This window comes from Phyllostomus hastatus, unplaced genomic scaffold (genome assembly GCF_019186645.2).
Source record: "Phyllostomus hastatus isolate PE091 unplaced genomic scaffold, TTU_PhHast_1.1 phas_contig_86, whole genome shotgun sequence".
Lineage (NCBI taxonomy): Eukaryota > Metazoa > Chordata > Mammalia > Chiroptera > Phyllostomidae > Phyllostomus > Phyllostomus hastatus.
The window spans coordinates 54,157,909-54,185,130 of record NW_025333977.1 but is presented as its reverse complement, the minus strand read 5'-3'; the positions used below and the strand labels follow the sequence as shown (position 1 = coordinate 54,185,130).

At 35.4% G+C, this 27,222-nt stretch overlaps 1 protein-coding gene across 4 annotated transcripts in view; it reads left to right on the top strand.

Annotated features, from left to right (window-relative positions):
• ROBO1 (roundabout guidance receptor 1) overlaps positions 1-27,222 on the top strand; it is a 408,510-nt gene that overhangs the window by 237,934 nt on the left and 143,354 nt on the right. For all 4 annotated transcript variants that reach the window (XM_045851195.1, XM_045851193.1, XM_045851194.1 and 1 more), the window contains exon 3: positions 26,331-26,488. In XM_045851195.1, the coding sequence (XP_045707151.1) occupies positions 26,331-26,488 (158 nt within the window). The remainder of the gene's footprint in view (positions 1-26,330; positions 26,489-27,222) is intronic.

The window sequence follows — 27,222 nt, the reverse complement described above, 5'->3', positions numbered from 1 at the left end:
GCCAAAAATGGTTCCCAGACGATAATTCTGCAGTAAACAGCAGAACAAAACTGGGGCCGGAATACTAAAGTATAGTAAAGTAGAGTGAAAGAACAACAAAGGAAACAAGGCAAGTGTATTTGAGAGAAAGGTTCTGAACACAGAAAAGCTGGGAGAGTTTATATTTTGTTCTCAGGAAGTTGAAGAACAATCTCTGCCTATATATATAGGCAGCTGCCATTGCTCCTGTAACTGTAACGTTTCCTCTTTTTTACTGGGTAGTGACGGCATCTTTGGATGTTGACTTAAGTGCTGATTCAAAGAAAATAACTGTAGTCCACTAGTGCATGATGTCTCATTTTATTTTAATCATTTAACTTATATTTCATAAACATAAAAATGTGGCTTTAACAGAATAGTGTAAATAGAGAAAAATGTATTATATAAATAGAAGTCAGTGTGGAAAAGAACACCCCCCCCTTTTGTTTGATCATCTGAAAAAGAACATCTGTACCTTCATACTTGCTGCAATTTTCCACCCTAGTAATTACTCACATGAGCTAGTGTGATGTAATTGTCCAAGATTTGTGTTCATCTGGGTAATTTAGTGGAAAAACTCCTGTTAAGTTAAGCTGGCTAAAAGATAGAATTTTATTGGGTGGTCTATTAGTTAAATCAGCTTTGTTTTACAGTGGGAACAAATTAGCATCCCGTGCAAAGGGATATGTGTATATAACGCATTTCTTCAAATTGTATAATGCGTAAGAATCAGAAATGTCACATACTAAACACGAGAAAGTTGGAAAACATCCACTCTTCGTTAAAATTTTAAGTTTTATAGTTTGCCTTAAAGAGTATTTTCAAATTATCAGTGGATATTTACTAAATATATATTTTATAGTTTTTTAAATGGAAAATATTTAATATATGTTCATGTCATTCATATTTAGCAGATGGAAGGTGATTTCTGAATGGAATCTGACGGAGTAAATAGTCATTTTAGCAGCTTGATTGGTGTTAATTATTGCTGTTACTGAACTTTGTTTGAACAAAGGATAAAATTTGAACTTCATGTTCCTTATTTGTTTTGTGAAAACTAGTATTTATCAGGATATAGAAGTTAAAGTGAGCTTCCTCTTATACTTTCAAGTGATAGATTATAATTTTTAGTGAAAAATGTGTTAGCAAGTATCCTTATTACAGTAAAGAATAACACATCTAAAAGAAAGATCTAATTAAGCTTCACTTAAAGGATCACCATGCCCCTTGAAAATAGTAAAGGTAATAGGGGTAGTTAAATTGTATAATTTCTGCTGTTGCATTTTTCATGACCATTTGTTGTATCAGAGCTAAACTAAATGGCAGTGAATGGATTAGTGGAAAGGACTTGGCTGTAGAATATGACATACCTAGGTTAGGCCCATCCTGCCATGTACTGGCTACAATTACTTGCGCAAAATTCTTAATTTAGAAAATGAACATAAAAATGAGCACATCTGCCAGGGTTGTTTTAGGGGTTAATTAGATTATTTTGCTCATTCTAAAATATCTGTTCTCTTACTGGGAAGGAAACAGTGCCCGAATCCAGGTGTGCAGAGATGAACAATGCATTAGCTTTGTGACTATGCCAGGATCGAAATGAGACGCAATTCATTCCTAAAAGTAGTAAGATATGTGTGGGGAAGGAAAAATTTTTTTCTACTACACATTTAGGTTCTCCAGCTGGGTCCCCATAAATCGGATTGACAAAAGGCAGGTTACTGGGAGAAAAGCATACACTTTTATTTAATATAAGTTTTATGTGACACAGGAGATTTCATAAGAAAATGAAGAACCAAAGATGCCGTTAAATCTGAGTATTTTATACTAGGTTAGATGAAATGTGGAAAGTCGTGGGAAAATATGATAGGACAAAAAGATATGAACTGAGGACAGTAAATTGAGGGGAAATTAGCAAGGCCTGTTTGTTCCAGTTCCTCTCCATGGCCCTTCATCTTTGGAAAAAAGGATGTCCCTTTCCTGCAGGAAGAGAGGGAATCTCTCACATTAGGGTCTTAGGACTTGGTTTGGGGTGAAGGGGGGACAGAGAGGCCTTCTTCTACCTGCTGTTTCTCAAATTCCTCAGCTTAAAATACTCAAAGTGCTATGTTTTGGGGTAGTGTATCCTGAAGCCCATCATGTGTAATAAAGATATTCAACATTATTGTGTACACACTGTGTGCCAGATACAGTTTACTCAGGATGAATAGAGGGAAGAAGACATAACTGACGAAAAAGGATGAGTTTGGGGGATTATCCGTTATACACACTGAGTGTCATGTAAATCTACGCACATCTTGGTTCTTTTCTGTCGCAATATTCAGTTAGAAAGTCATAGAATGTTAATACTGTCAACTACTTTTTTAACCATTTTATTTTGTTTCTTTGAAGAGGTTTTTACACATTATCAAAATCTAAGTAGATTTATGATAATGGATTTTTTACCTCTTTTAGATAACAGCTTAATTTCATCATTTTAAGAAACAATATGAGTGGAATGAATAAACATCTATATGCCAATGTAAGAAAGTTCAACTAGATTTGCCTGCTAAGCTTTTCTTTTCCTAAAATACAAACTCAGTTTAAAGTTTGCATGTTGGGAAAACCGTGTTCTTCCTGTGGTGTTACACTGATGTAAGTAAGAGCACTGATTTTAGAATTAGGCTGATATAGTTTGTATTCTGGTTTTTGCACTTTTGTATCTCGTAGCTTTTTCACCAGTAAAATGGGGATATTATTAGTATTAAACTCATATCGTTCTGGCAGGAGTTAATGAAATTAATGTATAACAAATCCTTAACCCAGTTCCTAGCACAGCATAAAAAATGCTCAATAAATGTTAGTACTTAAAACATACACACTCACCTCACACTTAACCAATGACTAAGTATTAATTATTAGCTTTATTTGGTTATTATTTTATGGTACCATGATGATATGTACTTGGGGAATACCTAATATGAAGCATAATTTTTATCCTCAGGCTTTTAACTGTGCATAATGATTGCAAGTATGTGTTTGATATCAGACTGACCTGGGATGGACTCCTGGTTCCCACATATGCTAAGAAAAATATCAGCGTATCCTTTTGTAAAATAGTGAAAACTCTTCACCATAAACATTTGTGAAAAAGAAATGAGATTCAGTTCTCAATGCAAAGCCTTTCACAGAGTAAATGCCAGATTATTAGCTATTCGTAGTAGAGGAATGAGAGATAATAACATGTATTGTTATGTAATACACAAAACAGGAAAGTAGTACAGTGTATGCTTTTCTCTTATGGAAGCAATATAGGTTCACTACATAACAAATCATTATTTACAAGGAAAGGATTAAAACATGTATAATTTCACTACTTGGTATCTAATAACAGTTTGTTTTCTCTTTCAGCCTGTGTTATATGTGTGTTTGCAAAATTAGAAACATATTTCACATTGGCCTTTCCCAAAGTATGTTAAGGATTTTATTTTAAGAACAGTTAATGATGTTCCTCAAATAATTTATAAAAACTGATGAAGTAAAGTTGGCATGGTCAAAACTGAAAAATACTAAGGCAATGAAGTTATATGTTGTTTTTTTTTTTACTACAGGGCTTTTCAGTACTTTTTAATATGCTAATGTATATTGTAATTTTCCAAAGGGTGGCTATACTAGAGTTTTTCAAACATAACTATCTTATTTTTTAAGCAAATACATAATTAAGTTCACTTTGAGTATTTTATGGAACATAGTTTTGGAAATTCTGTCATACCTATTTTTATGTGCCTTCTAAAAAATGTAATATGCTTATGGAATTTTGAGAGAGAGGGGATGGGAGACAGAGTGAGAAAGAAACACTGATGTGAGAGAGAAGCATCGCCTGGCTGTCTCCCACACCTTCCCCGACCAGAGATCGAACCCCTGACCTTTTATTGTGCGGGGAAACACGCCAACCAACTGAACCACTGTGGCCAGGGCAGAGTGCCCTTTTTAAACTAATGTTTTATCTTGAGTATTTTACCACTTTATTTTAAAAAGATAGTGGTATTTAATGCCTGTGTAATATTCCCTTCTGCTGAGGTGCCTATTTTAATAGTGATGCAAATTTTGCACTTCAGAATGAGTAATGTGGGTATTGAAAGTTTGAAAGTCAAAAAGACCAAGCCAAAAGTAGCCTAGAAAATATTTAGGTGGGTACATATTAACCAGAGTGAGGGGCTGCTGAAGTAAACGACTGTATCAAAAGGTAACAGAGCAGCCATGGCCAGCAGCACAGTTGGTCGGGGCATTGTCCCCATACCCCAAGGCTGTGGGTCTGGTCTTCAGTCAGGGCTCGTACAAGAATCAACCGATGAATGCATGAATAAGTGGAACAACAAATCCATGTCTCTTTCTCTCTCCCTCTCTCTCTCTCTCTCTCTCTCAAAAAATAATTAATTGACTTTCCTTTAAAAAAAGATATCAGGGTTAAATCCATTTTTATATTCCTCTAGGAGGAATTATTTCAAATAATTTCAAGGCTGCCTGTCACTCTGAAGCAGACTCTGTTCTTTTCTGTATAAATGATAGACCAATTGCTACATGTGTTTTTTCTCTGTTCATTTTGAAAGGATAATTTTAAAACAAAATTATCTCAACTAGGAAGTTGCAAGGAGGGGTTTAAGAAAATTTATTCAAGCAAGCATTTAATCAAAGAGGCATTTGTTAGAAATGTGGTTAACAGTGTAGTTGGCCAAGTCATATGGATAGTAACTATTTTCCCTTTGAGCTTTTGCCCAAGGCTTTAGAGATGAGTTATGAATGTAAATAAATACAAATCAATAGGAGTTCTGTTTTTATTATTTCACTGGGAATTTCTGTACAATTCGAGAGCAACTTGCTGCAAGTTCAGCAGTTGATTAAGTTTAACCTTGATCCTGAGCCAGCAAGATTGGCTTACTTTCTATCAGCAAGGGATGTAAATTTACTTGAACACATTTTAATTGGCATTTATACAACATGTACACACAGATGCTGAATTCATTGAGAAATCCTGAGTGCCATCTGTTTAACAAGCTTCGCCCTCTATTAAAGTACATGGTAAAATAAGACTGAATCTTCTTGGCTGGCTCATATATTTATCCTACATTATGTAGCGTTTCCATGACCACCTTCTTAGTGTGATACTCTGCTAGAAATTAATGATTACTATAATGATCTAAAAGTATACCTTGTTATCTCCCTTTATGTGTATCATTTAAGAGAGTTTTCTCCTACTCTTTTCCTTACTGTTAAAAAAACCATTTTTATGAAGTGGCTTTTCTTAGTTTGCAAAAAAAAATAATAATAATTTTCACTTTAAGGTACCTCCTAGTAAACTGAGGTGGACATGTATGTATGGAATTAGAAGAACTTTTTGTCAAATGCAGACTTATTTTCATAATACATTTAATGTTTCTAAGATGAAAAATATGTTTAGTCATTTTAATCCTTATGAAGTTTGATTTATAAATGAACTAACATTTTGAGATTAATTTGCTTTCTTTTCCATGTATAATCAAACCTTTAGATTGGACTCAGTGCCAAATGAAAGTTATTTGCCTTCCCTGCAAGACTGAGGGTTGGCAACAACAATATCTCATGTGCAGACCTCGAAGGAAGGTCTGCAATGGTCATATAAATATTAATGGGGAAGTGCTCCTCTTTAACGATGTAGTACCTTGATTTTATATAAATGTCAACAATAGAAACACTGGTCTAAAATACACATTGGAAAAATATAAAGTATACATTGATACATTGATGATTTGTTAAGATTGGAATCAAATTACAACTGTACTTTCCCTGATACATTAAGTATTTTACTTTTTTAAGAAAAATTGCCTAAGCCATCAGATTTTTATACTCTCCTGTTAATCTAAAGTAAATCTTCAGCCTTAAGAAGTCTTACGAGAGCTGTCATGTGTTGTTACAGCTCTCATGATGACAGAATGAGCTATTTATTTTATCAGCAGAGGCCTTAGGTCTTTGTGACGAACCGAGATTGTGATGACGTTGTCTTCAGCCTACAGTCATAAGTCTGAGAATGAACTTCCTAATTTTGAAAGGTTTAAAAAACTGAAAGTAAGCTAACAGATATATAGTATCAAGTTTAAATGGTTACAGAAATAAATTTAGTTAATTTCTTCTTCAGGAGGTTAAAGCTTAATACAGTTATATTATTTAGTATATTAATATAATTCCCTTCTAAGTGTTGGGTGTCTGGGACTGACCTAGGGGAAAAAACTGTGACATAACCCCTCCCTAAGAACCACCTAGAAGAAATCTTTTTTTTTTTTTTGCCTGATTGAATTCATTGGGGTGACATTGGTTAATAAAATTATATAGGTTTCAGGTGTACCTTTGTACAATACTTCATCTGTACACTGTATTGTGTGTTTACCACCCCAAGCCAAGTCTCATTTCTTCACCGTTTATCTCCCCTTTACCCTCTTCCACTCCCGCCCCAATCCCTTCCCTCTGGCTGTCACCGTGCTTGTCCTTGCCAAGGACTTTCCATTAAAGTCCCAGTTTCAGGTGTTTCAGAAATACACTCAGTTTCATCTGATACTTCATTTCTTTTAAATGAAAAGCTCTTTGTTATCTTTGGATTCTCTTCTAGCTGTCAGTGGGTATGGTCATCTAATTGGAAGTCATTGGCTTTCTTAACCTGTTTGGATTATGATATCATTAAATAGATTACTTAACCTTGCTGCACTTAGTGTTCCCCTCTGTGAAATGAAGGAGTCTTGGACTAAAAAGATCTCTAAGTTTCTTCTAACTAAAACATTCTATTATTCAAAAAATAAACATATAAAATAAGATCATGGAACAGATTAGGCTGCCTATCTTTTACCTCTCTTTTGCCTCCAAAGTATAAAACTTTAGGACATATCACTAATGTCTTCTCTGTTGAACTAAACTGAAAATCTAACAACTCTCCTTTGCTTTTTAAGGGGAAAAACTGTTATCTACTGAAAATTTGTATCTATTTGTGACAATATTGGTACACCCTAAGCACATAAGGCTGAGGTGACTCAGAGAAAGACAAGTACTGTGATATCACTTATATATAGAATCTAAAAAAGACAAACTCATGAAAGTGAAGTGTGAAATGAAGGTTACCAGGGGATGGTCGTGTGGGGGCACAAGACAGACATTGATTAAGGGTACAAACTTGCACCAAGTAGTAAATGAGCCACAGTGAGCGAAGGCACAGTATAACGAATACAGCAACAGTATTGCACTTTAATTATGTAATGTGATAAATAATCACTACAATGCATCCTATTACAAAATATAATGTAATAAAGGGACACATTTTGTACATCTTAAATTTATGTGATGTTATATGCCAAATATGGTCTATAAAAATAAAGAATTCTAAAGAAATGAAGAGGGGAAAAAAAGAAAAAAATCTGTATCCAAAACACACTCAGGTTCTAGTTGCAGTTTTTCACTAAAATTAAATCCTTTAACACGTAATCATTTCTTACACCCCTACCCTAATAATAAAACCTTACTTTGCATACCAACCTTCACTGACTGAACTCACACTGTCTACGAGGGCTTTAAATTCCTTTATGTTCTGGCTTCCAGTCTTTGAGGACTCAGTTAAGACATGGAAAATGGGGTTGCAGGTGTGCCATCCAGCAATACCTGAAGAAAGTGGTGGGGGCGGGGTGGCTGCTGAGTTCTGGAGTAAAGTCTTAACAGATGATTTAATATTGGCTGAATCATAGATGGAGACAGTTCTTCTGAGGCTCCCACACAGATCTCAAATGTTTCTTCACTGAAATAAAATAAAAGGTGAATAAAGAAAAAGTCAGGAGTCAGTGATGTGGGATTGGGCGATAAAGAGAAAGTCGTGTTACTTTGCAGGCTGTTGGCATGTATTATCAAACTTCATGATGAGGGTAGGTGAATGTGGTTAGCTAAAAGTTGTAATTGCTTCAAACTATATTTCAATGTCCACTATAATCTTAAAAGTGAAGATATGAATGCCTGTTTGTCGGTAAAGTTTATAAAATATGCATCTTAGATTGCTTAAATTAGAGGCAATGTCCGTGGATTAAAATATTAAGAGCAGCTTCAAAGTACAAAATGCCCAAAGTATTTGCTATAAATATACTTAGTAGTTTATTTTCTAGCTGTTAGGATGCCAAAAATAACTATCAGAAATGCATTTATTAATCTGATTCTTATGACTCTACCTTTGTAGATTTGTTACATTCCTACGAACACTGCGTTTATATGACCATATAATGTTGCCTAAGCTGTTTTAATCGACTCTCTTGACATAGCAAGCTCTTATTCTTGTTAGAAATGTGGTAATATATTTCTTTCACATATTATTTAAATGAATTAATTATAGCGATAGGAGCTGTTAATTATTTATAATGTTTGGGAGTAAAAGGCATGTTTCTTGTATCACTTGTCACATGATATGGTGCTTATTATGTCTTCTTCCATATTTAATTGCCTTTTTCGGCCTGTCTACGGTCCCCTCAAATCCTAGAGCATTGTATAATTAATTACTGGTTGTTACGAGTAACTGAAATAAATTTTTCCCTCTAGTTTTGATCTTGAGAACACGAAAGAAAAAAAATTAATGTAAAAACGTGTAACTGAGAGATGCTGCCACACCATTTGTTTAGTGACCTCATTGCATCAGATAAGATGTGCCCCAGATTATTGCATGTTCAGATAAACTGCTCTTTTGAAACAGTGGATTTAAAGTGGTCAGACAAACAAATAAAATAGCAAATAGAAATATGATTGCAAGTAGGAGTAACTGTGTTTTTATTATTTTTTTTTAGTATTTAGGTTAAAGGGCGTTGGATGTTTTGCCATGCTTTTTTAAAAAAGTAATAAATAACAGATAATCCTTTATGTGACTCAATGTTTTGCTCATTAAGAAGATGGGATTGCTTCACTATGTCTTTAAGTTCAGAACTTAATTTCTATTAAATCATAGGTCATTAAAAATAATTAAAGTGGCCCTTTGTTTACTTTCCTAAAGGCATGTCTTAAAGAGTTAAGAAAGCCTTTTTAGACCTAGAAAAAACAGTTTTGTAATTGCTTTAGCAGGGAAATGTAACCATGTGTTATCACTGAGAAAGTAAATACCCCCATTTTGAAAATAAATGTAAATTTCGGTTATGTTGATTCCTTTTTAAAGGAATTTAGCTTTTTGAGATCAAATACATATGATTAAAGATAGAGCTACCAAATTAACTTTGCATCAAGGTTACTTTAAAAATCCTAAATTTTACAATGTGAAAAATATTTAGTTTTCTACATAGGTGATTATAATACTGATTTTAGGTATCAAACATTAATGAGGTTTTTAAATTATAATGTCATCAAGTATGCTTCTTTTGTCCAAATGAATTGCCATTAATTGCAACATAGGTGTTACACTCTGAGTAGCCAGTGTTTGTCTGCCTTCCCAGTAGTTGACAAATTATATGTGACTAAACATTGATCGAGAATGTGTCATACTTTGTTTAGTTTTCATTTGCAGCTCCTAGTTAAAGAAGTATGGACATTGAGAGCAGATTTCTATTCCATGTGTGTCAGAGAGCATAGCAAATATTTATAAAAGAGGTTTATCACCATATTTAAAATATACACAAAAGTTTTATGATAATCAGAGATTTAATTGACTAGTTCTAAACTACTTGGCTCAATAAAAATAGTAACAAGTTTCAGCACCTAGAAAATAAAAAGGATTAGAAAATTCTCCAAAAAAGTAGGAATTCCAGCTGCTCCTTGTGGAAAAACAAAACCTTATACATTTGTTTAATTTACAAGAAATGGTGCAGGTCCAACTGGGATTTGTTAAAGGGGAAAAGTAAGCCAAGGGTTGCCAGCATTGTAGAGAAACTCAGAGGTTTCTTTGTATTTGAGTTTTTTTGAAGTTGCTAATGATTTTATAGTTCTTTAAGTTGGTTGTAGGGTATTTTCAAAAACTGGTAGCTAACCTGGTCCCAGAACCATTTGTTCCTCATTATAAGCAGAGGTCTTAAATATCTCCAGAGGAAGCACTTGGCCCTTTTCACTATTAGACTGAGCTTTTGCTCATTTGATTGTGTTTTGATTATTTAAGATGACACTTTGATCTGTTAGGCCTCAGATAACTTACTGAACTCAATTAAGTTGATAATTATATATTCAGCTTGGATTGCTTTTCTTTGAATTTTATAATCAACAATATAAAAGAGAATAGTCAGATTTATGAAATTTAACTGGAATTTTATTCAAGGAAATTAAATTTGTATTCATATATGAAGTTCTATACATGCTGGGCCTTTATAGTGGCTCTGATTGTAGAGATGAGTTGCTAACTTCTTCCACGCTGATGACTTGATTCATAGGAGTGGGAGCCTTATTTAGGGCAGTGGTCCTCAGACCAGAATACCTGTACATTTCAAAGATGGATGGGAGCATGGCTCTTTTGCATTTTTCTGATTCTCACTCTCTGTGTATATCACTTCTAAAGCTGATGTGTCTGCAAATCTCCTTGTGAAATCCGCTTTCCTGTGTCCTTACCTATTTGCCTTTTTTTCGCTTTAAAACAAAAGGCACACTCTTTAGACATCCAGAATATCTATGGTTCAAATGCAGAGGTGTAACAACCCCAGACAGAGAGCAGCTCTGCAGTTTGTGGCAATAAGTGTGTGCCTAGTGCTGGCAGAGCCCACTGAGAACTGAGTGAAGAATGGGCTATTTTGTCATGAGTGATGGCACCCAGGAAAACGGAGGTTAATGCTCAAAAGCCCCAACTCCCTGATGGCTTGTAGGTTTCAGATTATACAGGACAAAGCCACGAGACACTGTGCATTGGGGGCCTGGGATCGTGCTGGAAGCTAATTGATCAGAGGGAGGTAAGAATAGTAAACCATTTCTTTGGGTTTTGAAGTCTGTGAGGTCTTTTCCAGTGTCCTTTTGTCCAGTCTCTTGGAAAATAGCCAGGGGATGGTCCCACCTTAGGACTCAGGAACTGAAACATGGGTCAAGATGTTATTTTTAGGGCAGTTCCATTTTTAATTTTTCTAGGAAACTCCATACTACTTGACCCAGTGATTCTACTTCTAGGAATTTATCCCAAGAAACCTGAACCACTAATTTGAATGAATACGTGCACCCACAATGTGTTCATTGCAGCATTATTTTCCATTGTCAAGATTTGGAAGCAGCCCAAGTGTCCATCAGTAGATGAGTGGATAAAAGAGTGTGGTACATTTCTACAATGGAATACTACTTGGCTATAAAAATGGAAATTTTACCCTTTGCTACAGTATGGATGGACCTGGAGAACATTATACTAAGTGGAATAAACTAGTCAGAGAAAGACAAATACCATATGATCTCACTCATAGGTGGAATCTAATGAACAAACTGAGCTAATAAGGGAAATAGAGACAAACTCAGAGAGCAGGCTGACACATGGGAGTGGGGAGGAGGGTGGATGAATTGAACAAAAAAGAAAGAGAAAATCATGGACATGGAAAACAGTATGGCGATTGCAGGGTGGGGGAGGGTAGTTGGAGGTAGAAAAGGGTATGGGGGATAAATGGTGATGGAAAAAATAAAAAATAAATAAAACATGCTTAAACCTAAGGACCACTCCACCAAAAAATAAAAATAAAATGCTTTTACCTTTAGCCTGTGAGAGGTGCAGACCATGTGCTTTTCAGTCAGGTTCAGGCTACTGTCTTCTGATGCCTTGGTGGTTGCTGATTATCTGGGGGAAAGCTAATCTCTGAGAGAGAGAAATTGAGATTATTTTTAGAGCTAGGATTTTAAACTAAATTTAATCAAAGTCATAAGGACCTTTGGTTTCAGGTTCCTTATTTCAAAGTAAGAATGATGACAGGCTGATCATTAAACAACAACAGTAAATCTTTCGAGCACAAAATCACATTTATAAGGATAATATTGGGTGGGAATTGGAATGGAAATACAAATTCAAAGAAAAAAATGAATAACAACAGTTACAACATAAAATAAAGGGTTATTTATAAAGATATTTAAGTGGACCACGGTGGGCATTTACTTAATGGTGGTCTTTATTCTTCAGAAGAACTTAGAAGGGGCAAAACCATTTTATTTTGAATTTAAAGTTTATGATGTGCCAGAACTTTAAAATTTTTTTAAAGATTGTATTTATTTTTATAGACAGAGGAGAAGGGAGGAAGAAAAAGAGGGAGGGAAACATCAATGTGTGGTTGCCTCTCACACACCCCCTACTGGGGACTTGGCCTCCAACCCAGGCATGTGCCCTGACTGGGAATCCAACCAGCCATCACTTCCTTCACAGGCTGGCACTCAGCCCACTGAGCCACACCAGCCAGGGCCTATGTGCCAGAACATTTTAATTTTGCACCCATATAAACTTTTAGTAAGAGAAAAATACATGATCTTTGAGATTTTTGGAGGGGACACCAATAAAGTGTTTGTGAGGATGAACGAATTAGGCCTTCAAAGTCATAGTAGTGAATAATACATGATATGTGTTTAATATCTAAAAGAGTTATGATTTTTAGTGAAGAATTATAAAGTGACCTTTAGCTGCTCTAAACTAGAGCCATTCGTAGGCAACTGGGGCCAGATTTTTTATCATTGTCTCACTGTCTGGAACTAGCCTCGTGGATGGGGCGGGTCAAGGTGTTTTGCATGTAGTAAACTCACCTGAGATTGACACCGAGGTGCAGGTGTAGATCTGTGGAATGTGCTTTTTGTAGCACAGAATCAGCCTTTATGCTAATCAGTTCCATTATCTGATATAAAAATATGAACACAACTTATAATGATTTATAGTTCAAGATAAATATTATTTATTTTTATTGTTTTAGCATGTTCAGTATTTTTTTTCTTTTGCTTCCTGAGGAGGCATACATTTTATAATGCATAAAACAGAGAGTTACTGGTAAAGATGGCGTCATTAGTAAAGAGTTACAACATGATTTGCTTTTCTATTACTTTCATCCTCACTACCTTCCGTCAGGCCTTGTCAGCTTGACTCCTGTTATCAGCAGCAGGTTTTAAACGTCTGCCAAAGAGATGAAGGCTGAGTGGACTCTCCCAAGGGCTGTGTACAGTTTGTTAGGAAAAGACAGTTTGGGCAGATACACAATTGCACATTTGTTAGGTTCCTTTGTGACTGAAAACTGTGTTACATACTTGACATTATTTTTCTGAAGCACCAGACAGTCTGTGAGCAGGGACGATAATAAGGAATTAACAAACCTGAAAGTTATGTTGGGGAACAGTAACAGTGATTCAGGGCAGATCGTCAGCAATTAAAGCCCTTTTGTTTAGGTGATATGTCCATGTCTGTGCTCTCTACACTTAGCTTTTTCCTATCACTTAAATATTCCTTTTGGTTGGTGTGGGGGAAGCTGTAATTGACAATCTTAATAATGCTGCACAAAGATTAGTGAGAATGTGTGTGTGTTTTTTTTTTTCCTCAATAGCTATTTTCTCTGGCTCTTCTCAATTGCTAGGGAGGTTTTAAAGTTATCATTTTAAACTGTGAGGATTTTTCTACCTTGAGATTGTTGCCATTAGACTCCCCACAAATGTGAAAGCTTCTTTTAGCCTTTTTCTTGTTTAGCTGCTGGCATCTTGAGTTGGAGAGGGTAAGGAAACACCGGATGTTTTTTATTTACAACCATCTTTTCTTCCCCAGCAAATATTTTAATTAGAGAACATTCTACTTTTTCTTGGGCACTTTTAAAAAGTGTCTGTATAGAAACAGTTGTTTCAAGATCTAATCCTACTCTGTCTAGTAACTGATTGTACAACCTTGAGTCCTTTTACTGCTTGGCTTCAAGTCCTCATTTGCCTTTGGGGGTGGAGGTGGAAGTTGGAGAGCTTATACATAGATTGTATACAGTTATGATTTTATAAGCTACATTAATATAGGCCTATTTTAAGGAATTGTTTTGAATGCGAGAAATTAAGAACTCCTCCACATACCAGTTCACTGTGATGGTGAAAACTGAACGTATTTTAAAATGGCACCAAAGTAAAGTTGACTTAATCACCACCACACAGGTGCTCAGGTCTGAGTTACTTCTCTCCTGGAGGGTTCAGTACTGAAAGTGCAGCGTGTGTTCTAGCTGAATTCAGGTCCACATCCCAAATTTAACACTTAGTACCTGCATACAATATAGCTCCTTTAACAGTTAAATTTTCTGCAGGACAGCCACAGTTGTGGAAGTGAAACATCCCTCTTACCTGTTTTACATATTTAAAAATTTTTTTAAATTTATTAATCAAATTTAGAAAGAGAGGGGAAGGGAGAGAGAGGACAGAAAGAGAAGGAAAAATCTATTTGCTGTTCCACTTGTTTATGCATTCATTGGTTGATTCTTGTATGTGCCCTGACCAAGTGTGAAACTTGAAACCTTGATGTATTGGGAAGATGCTCTAACCGATTGAGCCACCCAGCCAGGGATCTGCATATTAAGCTTTTGTCTAAAATTTCAATTGATTACAAAGAACTCTGTGTTGAAAGAAAACACAACAAAGAAAAATCTGAAGTGTTTTAAAAGCTGAGATCTATGTCTTGTTTATCTTATTAGCCACCACCTCCTAACACAATACCTAGTGCTTTTATTGAATAAATAAATAAATGAGTGAATCACAAACAAATCCTTATGAGTTTGATGATCCAACGTTTTTCCAGGGAACTTGATTGATTGTTTAAATTTCTGACAATGTGAGCTCTCTGCCTATTCTAATTATGTAACAATATTTAACATGCCGTTGGTTCTCTTGCCCTTAAATAATAGTAGGTTAAACTTCGTCTGTGGCAGTCCTGAGAAATGCCCTATCACGTGTTGAGTTGTTTTGATTGTCTGGATGCAGTGACTGAGTTTTTTCCTATAATTTGCTGCTATGTCATTAATGGTCATATATCATATATATCACACATATACGATACACATATAATCACATATGTATATGTAATCAAAACCTATTGTTTCTGCTTTGTAATAGGTTAAAATGATACCACATGCATCAAACTAAGTAAAAGTCACCATCCTAAAAATACAATGTAGATTAATTGGTCAAGGGCTATCAGCTAACAATTGAGATTTGTAATGTAGTAGTATAAGGTCTAAACAGGTAAAATACTAAGGGGTGGAATTTGAAACCATATATTTTTTTTTAAAGATTTTATTTATTTCTTTTTAGAGAGGGAAGGGAGGGAGAGAGAGAGAGAGAGAGAGAGAGAGAGAGAGAGAGAGAGAGAGATCAATATGTGGTTGCTGGGAGTTACGGCCTGCAACCCAGGCATGTACCCTGGCTGGGAATCGAACCTGGGACACTTTGGTTCCCAGCCCGAGCTCAATCCACTGAGCTACGCCAGCCAGGGCTGAAACCATATTTTTTAATGAATAAAATGGTTTTCATTTTATACCTATACTCTCAAAATTATGCCATATATATTTTTCCTATTCTTCTTCATGGGATGGTTTATTTGTATATTGTCTATCTAATTCTCCTAGAACTTAGAAATACCATGTTCAGTTACTTGAATAATGACAATTATAAAACAGCCTGGATATCATTACTGACATCTTTCGCTCTGCTAGTTCAAACCCTTCAAGAAGTTGTTTTGGTTATAACTTCCAAAATGTGTAGATGTGTAGACGTGTAGACGTGTACTCTTTTTCCCCTTTGCTCCAAATACAGTGTTGTCATAATAGCATGCAACCCTGATCATTTTCCCTCTAATTACTGCAGTAGTCTCTAATTGGACTCTTCACTTCCATTCTTATGTCTCTCTCCATTTCATTCAAAGAACAGCTGTAATGAATATTTAAATATGATAATTCCATCATGAGACAGTTGTGTTTTAAAAATCACTGAAGTGGCTTCCCATGGGAATTAAAATTAAAGGTGACCTTTATCACAGTTGCTGTGTCTGGCAAATCTGGCCCCTTCTCCCTGGCCAACTTCCCATTGAATGGCTGACAGCCTGTCCCACTGCACGGGGTTTGAGTCTGTTCAAGTTCATGTACTGTACTGAGTTTTTTTTTTCAGCCTGAATTATTTCCTCTGCCTGCAGTTCACTTTTTGAGGATAAGTTTTACTCTGTTTTCAGGCTTCTGCTTACCTGTTACTTAATTCAGTGTTCTCTTACCACCAATCTAAATTATGTTCTTTGTTAGTTTCTCACACTGCATCTTATGCGTTTCCTTCAGGGCAAGTATCATAATTATAGTTGTACATTTATGTGTGTTTATTTGAATATTGCCTATTTACTCCCCTGTACATTGAGCACTGTGATTATAGGATTCATGCCATTTTTAGCACTGTCTCATACATAATACCAAGCACACAGAAGGTGCATTATAAACACTGGCTGTGTCTTGGGCATTGTTTTGGACATTGGATATGGGATAAAGGCAAATACCATGTTCTCATGATGTTGAAATTTTAATACAAAGAGCTAGACAACAAATAAATAAGTGTATTTCTTTGATTAAGGAGTGTTTTAGTGCAGGGCACTGAGCAGAAACTTCGATTTTATGAAAGAGAGCACATGCCTGTCTTGCCCCAAAAGGGGTCCCATGGCTCAGATAGCCTCATCTGTCTGTGTTTTTTTAACCCTGCCAGCCTACTCCTGAGTGTGACTCTTGCTCTGGCACTCAGAAACCCTCCTCAATGGCATTCTTTGTCCTCCTTCCCATTTGTACTGGCAGCTGAGAAGTTTGGCAGTTCCTCACAGTGACTAATAGTAATACTTCTTTGCAGATGTAATGCACCATATAAATGGCAAGTCCTGTACAAACACTAAATAATTAGTCTTTATAATAACCCCAGCAAGATATAGTGTCAAACCCTCTGTTTTGTATGGAAATAACTGAGTCATTGGGAATATACCTATTAAAATCTCAGCACAGTGGAAGGATGTCGCTGTGATTCTGGAATTTCTGACTTTTGTTTTTTAACTTCTAAATAAATATCTTTACAAACAATGACTTATAAAATAGTGTTTTATGAATGCTGCATTTTCTCATTAATACATCTACTTAATTTATAGTTTGAACTGTGTAATATGCAAACATCTAGTAAGCTACTGACATCTTTAAGTCAGAACATATGATTGTAGTGACTTGACTTATTTTGGCAGTACATTTTTTTACGATCTCCCAGACTTCAAGTCTGCTCAGTATTAGGCATGTAAATGTTGATCTCTATTTTTGTACACTTTCTCTGGAATACATTACAGATTTTAACTCAAGTCTAGTATGCCAAGCTTCCCATTCATTTGTCTGGATAACTTAGTACCATTGTAATGAACACTAGGGAAAACCGTGTAGTGTTGTCGATTCCTGAAGTAAAATGGTGAAACCATGGAACACTGACTGCAGATAGCCGTAGCTTTGCATAGAAAGTGCCACTATGGTGTTAATGTTTCTGTGAAATGGGAAAGGAGTTTAATTTTGGACCCAGTCTTGAAGTAATTCTATCCTTGAAAAGACCAGGAATGGGGTATGTGGATTGTTTTGAAAACAAATAAATTGTCATTAATTACTTTTATTCTGGTAATAGCTTCTCCTATTTGCAATGTTCTATGCTGCTCATTCATGTTAAAGTTGACTGATCTTTGATAGCCATCCATAATGTATAACTTTCCAGAGTGTATAACTTTAGGAAAAAAAGTAAGTACTGCTTTCCTAGGACGGAGCATAAGCAGTTTGTGAAATCTTCAAAGCTCTAGTAGTTAAGAAAATAAGTGCCTTTACCAGCATATTTTCTTCCAAGATCTTAACCACAGCATAATTTTGTGTTTAAAAATAAATTTCATCCTATAAAAAACGTAAGTAGAAGATGACATAATTATTCAAGATTGTTCATAGATATAATGTGTCAGATTTATAAAAGTGAGTGTGTATTTTTAGGAAACAGTCATGATTAAATTCTAACTATATAGAATTGATGTTTGCATGCATCATTTTTATTTTTTTACTTTATTCTTTATTGTTTATTCCATTAAAATTGTCCCAATTTTTTCCCTTGTGCCCCCTTCCACCCCTCTCATCCATAGTCAGTCCCCGCCCCCTTGTCCATGAGTCATTCATACATGTTCTTTGACTAATCCCTTCCCCTTCCACCATTCTCCTCCTCCCTCCTCCTCTCCGACAGCTATCAGTCTGTTCAGTGTTTCTATGTCTCTGGCTCTCTCTAGTTTATTCTCTCTAGTTTATTCTGTTCATTAAATTCCAGTTATAAGTGAGATCATACAGTATTTGTCTTTCACCACCTGGCCTATTTCACTTAGCATAATGCTCTCCAGTTCCATCCATGCTGTTGCAAAAGGTAGGATTTTGCTCTTGTTTTCTGCTGTGTAGTATTCCATTGTGTAAATCAGATTTTCATTCATCTGCTAATAGGCTTTGGGCTATTTCTAACACTTGGCTATTGAAAATAGCACTGCTATGAACACAAGGGTGCATAAGTTCTTTTGATTTTGCATGTCAAGATTCTTAGGTTATATTCCCAGCAGTGGAATCACTGGGTTATAAGGCAGTTTTATTTTTAATTTTTTGAGGAAATTCAATATTGTTTTCCACAGTGGCTGTACCAGTTGGCATTCCCACCAACAGTGCAGTAGGGTTCCCTTCTGTCTGCATCCTCACCAGCACTTGTTGTTTGTTGATTTATTGATAGCCATTCTTACTGACGTGAAGTTGTATCTCATTGTGGTTTTAATTTGCATCTCTCTGATGGTTAGTGGTGTTGAGCATTCTTTCATATGTCTCTGGGCCATCCGTATGTCCTCCTTGGAGAAGGGTCTGTTAGGTCCTTTGCCCATTTTTTAATTGGGTTGTTTGTCTTCCTGGTGTTAAGTCATGAAGTTACACCAGGGAGACAATATATTGTCTTCATATATTTTGGAAATTAAACCCTTGTCGGACATTTCATTGGCAAATATGTTCTCCAATTGGCCAGTTCCCTTTTCTGCATGCATCATTTTAAAAGTCAAATTCCTTTGTAGAATTGTATTCCTGGAATCAGTGTAATTTTAGTAACCAGTGTCACCCCAATAAATCCAATTAAAAATAAAAATAAAATAAAATTCCTTAGCTTTAGAAGATCATTGTATAAGAGGATAATACCTCATGAAATATCATTTTACATGTTATTTTAGTTTTTTTCTTGAACAAATTAAGGTATATTTCTCTGCAATCACCTTTTTTGCTGGAATGTTTTTTAAAAGTTTGAAATTCCTATTTTATTTGCAGAAATGGTAGAGAATTTTGAACACATTTTTACCCCATGTAACACTTTTCTCTTCTGGAAAATGCTGCGAGATTACAAAGTAGGAATGTAAATAGTTATAAAAGCCGTTATGATACACTTTTTAAAAATCTTGCTCCCAAAACATGTATCTGAATACAAAATAACCAACCATAAAACCCTATTGTATTGCCATTTTGTGATAAGGTAGAGATTGTTGTTTCTTGATTGACTTTGGCATTTACATCAACCTCACTGCAAGGACAATGACAGAGTTGTAGCATAAGTGCCAAGCACAAAGCATGTGCCCAGTACAGATGTGGTAAATGAAAGAATGATAGTTATTTTAAAAGTAGATAACATTTATTTATGTCAGCATGTAAGTATGTTTTTAGACAGAGCACTAGAAATGCTATAGAAGTAATATATTCTCTCCTCAAAAATATTAAAAGTGATTAGTACTTTGAAATCCATTAAAGTGGTTCATCATTGTAACAGTATTAAGCTGTTACCGAGCATCTCTAAAGTTTCTTTGTCTTTGGGAATATACTTCCTCATTTATTTTTTCCTTTAATGTACCTTATTTTTAAATGATCTCATTATTTTTCCCCTAGCTGACAGTTTACTATTATTTGCTGCAAGATTTTATTGACAAAAGTAGTCATTTATTAGGAAAAAAATCCAGTACTGCATATTATCTTCCTCTGTTTCCCCAAGATACTTGCTTCTAATTAAAATGCCCATATTTAATGAAAACACATTGTGCAACTTTTTAAATCATTTTGTTGCTGAAATAAAGTAAATCATTGAGAACAATTAGCACAGCATACATTATTAGAATGATGAGTTGTAATTCTTAACATGCCAGTGAAAGTTTGAAGGGTCCTTTTCCATGTATGGAAAATCTGAGCAAGAACAAGAATGCAGGCTATAGTTAAAGATAGCCAGTCAACTGTCAAAAGGGAAATTTCTCATTGAACTTCTTTTCCAATGGAAAGAGGCTGAAATATTGATTGTATCATGTATTTAGAATTGTGAACATTGTCTTAAGACTAGACAGGTGGCTAAGTTTGTAGAGAAGAGTCCCTGGTAGACTGGAGATCTTTGTTTTAGCTCTGCTGATATATATTTACAAATTACTCATCCATAAAATGAAATGAATAAATTTACTTTATCATAACCTGTTATAAGGATTAAATGAGTAGAAGCTTGGCATGGTTCTTTCCATAGTAGATGTTCAATTAACATTGGCCATTGCTAACATTATTATTATATTGCAACATCACTATCATTATTATTTATGCGATATACTGTTTTTTCCACCCCCGAGGAGCCTGAGATTATTAATTTCCAAAAGAAAAGATTTGTATCACACAGCTCTCTGACCCTTGACTGCATTGAGATTTTGTAATTCGTGAAGCCAAAGGCATTGTAATTCACAGATGTGTTCACCACATGATTGGGGAACAAAATTAATTTTAGGAGCACTTGAGGCATTCCAGAATTAGGTAGCCAGGAGTCTGTAGCGCACTGATGTACAATCACTGAACATGAAGCCTTCTGTTGTAATGGAGTGGATCTGTTGGAAATACTATGGACTAATCCATAGGAGAATTACATTTTACAGTAAAATGGTGTACTTTTTTTTTTTTTTTTAAGAACACTGCATTAGAGCCAGCCAGTGTGGCTCAGTTGGTTGGAGCATCATGCCATAGACCAGAAGGTCATTTGTTCAATTCCCAGGCAGGTCACATACCCAGGTTGTGGGTTTGAACCCCCATCAGGTCACATAAAAAGAGGGCAACCAAGTTGATTCTTCTTTCTCACATTGATTTTTTTTCTCTCTCTCTACCCCCCTCTTCTTCTCTCTCTAAAAGCAATGGAAAAAAAAAAAAAACTTTTGGTGAGAATTTGAAAAAAAGAGTGCTGCATTAGAAATTTATGTTTTCTTTTGATTTCTGCCTCACAAATGACACAAGCTAGTAACATGTTTTGGGACTCACTTGGCTGGATTTCATGGGATGGATTAGATGTTGTCACAGATCCCTACCTATTTGATAACTTTATGTTTCATTCTGTTCTAAAATGTCCCATAGTGCTCTTAAAGAGTGAGACAAATATTCAACTCTCCATTATACAGTACTTGAAACAATTTGTCTTTGACATTTTTTCACTTTGCCCCTCCCTGTCTTCTCAACATTACCCAAGTAGATTGCAATGTCACCACTGAATTTTTTTTGAAAACATGTTTATTCTGAAAACTGTGTTAAAATTAATATATAGCTTTTCAGAAAGACAAATGATTACATGTTTTGTTTCAAAGGTTAAATTTTAGTTAACTAGTTTTTTAGATAAAAACTTCCAGGAGAGTAAAATATTTAATGAAGCTTACTATGTTTTTTACAATTTAACAGCACACACAAAAATTGGGAAATGAGCCAAATTGCATGACCTGTAAACATAAAACAGTTACATAAATATGGAAAAATATATTAGAACTATGGTTTGTTTTATCACCATTTTAGGTAGTCTGTACTTGGATACATTATATTTGTTATTTGCTATTTTCAAATTAATATTAAATCTCTTTTTCAAAACTGAGCTCCAAATTTTAGAATTTCATACAATTCATACCATGTCATAGCAGGTTAATGTACACTTAGATTAACAGGGCTGTTAGAGAAGGAGAGGAGAGGCTTTTTCCAAGAAGGGCCATGTTCGAGAATACTTACGGATGTCGGTGTTTTTCTGTAGAGCTGCTGCCAGTCACCTGAATTCAATTTTTATTAAATACACACATGAATTACGAAAATTGGATAATTTTTTAAAATGTGTTTTATTGATTATGCTATTACAGTTGTCCCATTTCCCCCCTTCTCTCCCCTCCACCCTGTCCCCCCTCTCCCACCCACATCCCCCCCTTTTAGTTCATGTCCATGTGTCATACTTATGAGTTCTTTAGCTTCTCCATTTCCCATACTATTCTTGCCCTCCCCCTATCTATTTTCAACCTACATTCTATGCTACTTATTCTCTATACCTTTTCCCCCCTCTCCTCCTCCCACCCCCCCTGCTGCTAGCCCTCCATGTGCCCTCCATTTCTGTGGTTCTGTTCCTGTTCTAGTTGTTTACTTATTTTCTTTTGGGTTTGCTTTAGGTGTGGTTGTTAATAATTGTGAGTTTGCTGTCCTTTTACTATACATGTCTTTTCTTTATCTTCTTTTCTTAGATAAGTCCCTTTAGCATTTCATAAAATAAGGGCTTGGTGATGATGAACTCCTTTAACTTGACCTTATCTGAAAAGCACTTTATCTTCCCTTCCATTCTAAATGAGAGCTTTGCTGGATAGAGCAATCTGGGGTGTAGGTCCTTGTCTTTCATGACTTGGAATATTTCTTTCCAGCCCCTTCTTGCCTGTAAGGTCTCTTTGGAGAAATCAGCTGACAGTCTGATGGGAACTCCTTTGTAGGTGACTGTCCCCTTATCTCTTGCTGCTTCTAGGATTCTCTCCTTCGTTTTTACCTTGGCTAGTGTAATTATGATGTGCCTTGGTGTGTTTCTTCTTGGGTCCAACTTCTTTGGGGCTCTCTGAGCTTCTTGGATTTCTTGGAAGACTGTTCCCTTTGCCAGACTGGGGACGTTCTCCTTTATTATTTGTTCAAATACGTGCTCAATCTGTTGCTTTTTTTCCTTCCCATTCTGGTACCCCCTATAATTCAGATGTTGGAACGTTTAAAGGTGTCCTGGATGCTCTTAAGCTTTTCCTCGATTTTTTGAATTCTTATTTCATCATGCTTTCCTGCTTGGTTGATTCTATCTTCCTTCTGGTCCACTGTATTGTTTTGACACTCAGATTCCTTCCTTTCACTATTGGCTCTCCTCTGCGTATCTTCTTGCGTTTCTTTTATGGTAACCTGCATCCTTTCATCTAAATTGCGCCCAAAATCAACCAATTCCGTGAGCTTTCTGATCACCAGTGTTTTGAACTGTGCATCTGATAGATTGGCTATTTCTTGATCGCTCAAAAGAATGAGTCCTGGGGGACTGATCTGTTCTGTTGGAAACATACCTTATGTCTTTCCTTGTCTCTCCTTATTTTTTTTTTTTCCGGTCTGGTCGCTATTGTTATGGTGGGGGGCGGAGCCTTAGGTGTTCACTGGGGCTGGGCACCCCGGTTGCTAGATTGTGACGTTATACGTGGGGGGCGGGAGTGGGAGGGAACAATGGCGGTAGTTCCGTTCTCCTGGGCTCAGACCCTTCTCTGGGATCCTGGGGTGCAAGCTCTGCCCTGGTCCAGAGTCGCTGCCTCACTGGGTCCGCCAGCCACAGCTTGCATACTCAGGGATCACCGCTGCGTTCTTGCCCCCGATGGCTGTCGCGCCGATTTCGTGCCAAATTTTCCCCCGACCTCCTCGCGTCGCTGACCCACGCCAGCCCCCTCGCCCGCCCAGCTCGTCGTCTCCTACCAGTCTGGATGTACGGGTCTACTTCAACTTCTTGGCTGTCCGACTTCCATTCAGATAAATCCTCTATCAGTTCTGAGTGATATTCTGTCTGTAAATTATTGTTGTTCTAATCTTGGTTGTGCAAGGAGGTACGGTGCGTCCACCTATTCCTCCATCTTGCCGGAAGTCTCAAAATTGGATAATTTAACTAAAAGCTTATATCGTTTTATAATATGACACATACTATTTTTCCACAAAAGGAAATGTTCAAGACAAGTTTGAAGAAGAAAAGTTGTTTTTATAGAAGAGAAAAAAATGCAAATTTATAACTGTATGCAGGTTGCCTTTAGCTATAGGCAATGCCAGAGTTTTCTGCTTCACAGCTGCAAAAATAAGTGCATGAACATTATCTAAGCAACAATCTTTAGTGGATTACATCTTGTCAGCTATTCTTTATATACTGAAAAACTCAAATGACGTGGTAAATTGAAAAGAAATTTTGATTTATCTGACTTAGATCTTTGATATTTTGAAAGACATTGAATTATTCATTGGTTTATTTGAGATATGATCTCAATTTGTTAATAAGATATAGTGTTACCATTGGTTTTAAGCTCACCAAATAGAAAAAATATTCAAATTATTTTTATTAGAACACTATTATACTTTTGTATATTTCAAGGGTGTTAAAAGTTTTCAGAGGTGTTTTCTTAGATTAATAATGTGGTCCAGGAAGGCACATACTGTTTGTTAAAGTCAATTCATTTGTTTTTTTCTATAAACCTTGCATTTTATTTGTAGTATGTTCATAGCACCTAGCAATTGTAATATAAACTTATAAACTGAAATTCTTTCTACTCCGTTCTTTTATATTGTGGTAACAACAGTTCAACAAGGTTTACTTTTGTGTTTCTATTTTATTAATAAATAGTGTTTAGCATTGAAGTTAGAATTACCAGTGTGGTGAAATCATATTTTGTTATCCTTTTCCTTTCCCTTTTCTTTCAGAGATGAGCATGTAAGTCTTCTTATTGAAGTAGTATTTTCCAAGTGTCCACATAGCCATAGTGTACCCATGTTTTCTCAATATATACATTAAAAAATGCTTTTGTGTGAGTGGATGTTAAGACTTACTCAAATGCATATGCATGCTTGGCTGGTATAGAGGAAGGAAAAGTAGAGAATTCCAAGAGAAAAATACACAACGTTGTAAGCCTCTAAGATTGTTCAATGTTTGAAACCAAAATATAAGTGACTTTTGAAGTAACAGGTTCAACATAAGCTTTTCAAATTATTGTACTTTTTCAATGGAAACATTTTGAAATGCCATTGGGTGGAAAGATACTACAAAATTGTAGTATCAAATATTCAGTTCAATAGATTTGAAAAGATAACATTCATCACTTCAATCTATATACTTAATATACCAACAAACATTGTAATTACCATCTTAGATTACTAAAGTTGATCACATTTTATTGAACACTGGGATATAGTGGAGTAGGAGAAAGATAACTAACAAGTTAAGACTTTGTACTGAAGTATGTATCTCCATACCTGCTTTGTAAATAGGGAGAGGTTGTGTTCAAGATTACCTGCCTAGTAAGCCAGAGTTATGATTTAAGACTAACTAATGCCAAATAACTCATGATTTCTTGATTTCAACAAGATACAGGAGACAGTTTTATTGTATGAACTACATACTTGGTTCATTTTCCATATTTTATTCCAACAAACACTAAGTGAATGATACTGCTTGTTTTATAGTATGTTAATATTACATTAGTGTCCAGTTGAGATGACAGTAATAAATTGTTTCCTCCTCAAAAATATTTGGTTAATAATATAAGTGGTGTTAATAATATCTCTTACCCTGAACAGGTTTAAGAATTAAATGATATGCTATTTACCTCCCCCCCCCAAAAAAAAACAAAACAAGAACAAAAAATAAAGAACATACAAAGTGACTTGTTGGTAGTGGGGCTGTTATTGTTATTGGTGCCTTCTAGCACTCTGCCTCACTTAGTGATAATGGAAAACCACAATGTTTTGAATGTACTCATTTTGCAAATATGTCTAAAGTTGTTATAATGAGCATATTTAAACTATAATGACATATTCTTATATATTTGAAATATTTCAGTAAAATGAATGTGTGGAAGTATATTTATTTTTGCTTTTAATATTTTGGTTTGTATGTATATGTACTTCATTTAATAATAGAAAGCATCATCCCAGTGTGTTATTTAAGTAAAAAGAGGTTTCAGCTATATTCATTAGCACATGGATGAGGAAATGTAGGCAGTAAGCAGAGAAGAAATACAAGTTAAAGATAATCCAAATCCTAACTTTGAGGGCACCAAGCAGCAAAATACACTAGCCCACTGGCCTGTGAAGAATATCAGATCATCCCTGCTGTGTGTGTGCACAAGTTTAGATATCTTTATTCAGTTGCATATGTCTATAAGTAGGTGCAGATTCTCCAAAATTCATTGAGATAGCTATTGGTACTAGTTTATTACACCACTTTTTTTTTTACTGAATTTCAGTGATAAGGATTGTATATATACTACTGAATATAATGATTTAATCTTATTCCTGCAGTATTACGGGATGACTTCAGACAAAATCCTTCCGATGTCATGGTGGCCGTGGGGGAGCCTGCAGTGATGGAATGTCAGCCTCCACGAGGCCATCCTGAGCCCACCATTTCATGGAAGAAAGATGGCTCTCCACTGGATGATAAAGATGAAAGAATAACTGTGAGTATTGGACTTAGCAGTGAGGAACACATAGAGATCTAACCATGTATTTCTTCACCAAAGGAAAAATATGATGCTTTTTCTTTTAATTTATTGATCTTAGAGAAAGACAAGAAGGAGGGGAGACAGAGGGAAGGAGATACTTATTTATTTCTTGTTCCACTAATTTATGCATTCACTGGTTGCTTCCCGTATGTGTCATGACTGGAGATCGAACCTGCAACCTTGTCATATTGGGACGATGCCCCAACCAACTAAGATGCCTGACAAGAGTGTTTCTTTTAATAAAGTGTTGCATTTATTATCTCCTGTTTTTAATTTTTCTTTTAAAATAAATATATTTTAACTTTCCTTGTATGGACATGAAAATAAGTGAGGAAAATATATATTACTCAGTTTGAAGACTAGTAAAAGAAAACTTTAATTTGTGTTAATGTCTAAAAGTTAATAGTTTTATATATGACTTAATGACTGTCATAACTCAGGGCATGTCACACTTCCATGTGTTACAGTAAAAACTGTAAAAAAACAATCAGTCACTTAATATATTTCCATAGGGCCTCTTAAAAGTGACTTCAGGATTTTTTCTGTGTCTGCTTTTTTAATTGCTTTCTGTTTTATAGAGTTTAATATTGTTTCTGAAAAATAAAATCTTATCTGATGATGGTTACTGATGGATTTATTCATTCTAAAATAAAGTTGTGTGACTAGATTATTAGATTTCAAAATTCCAT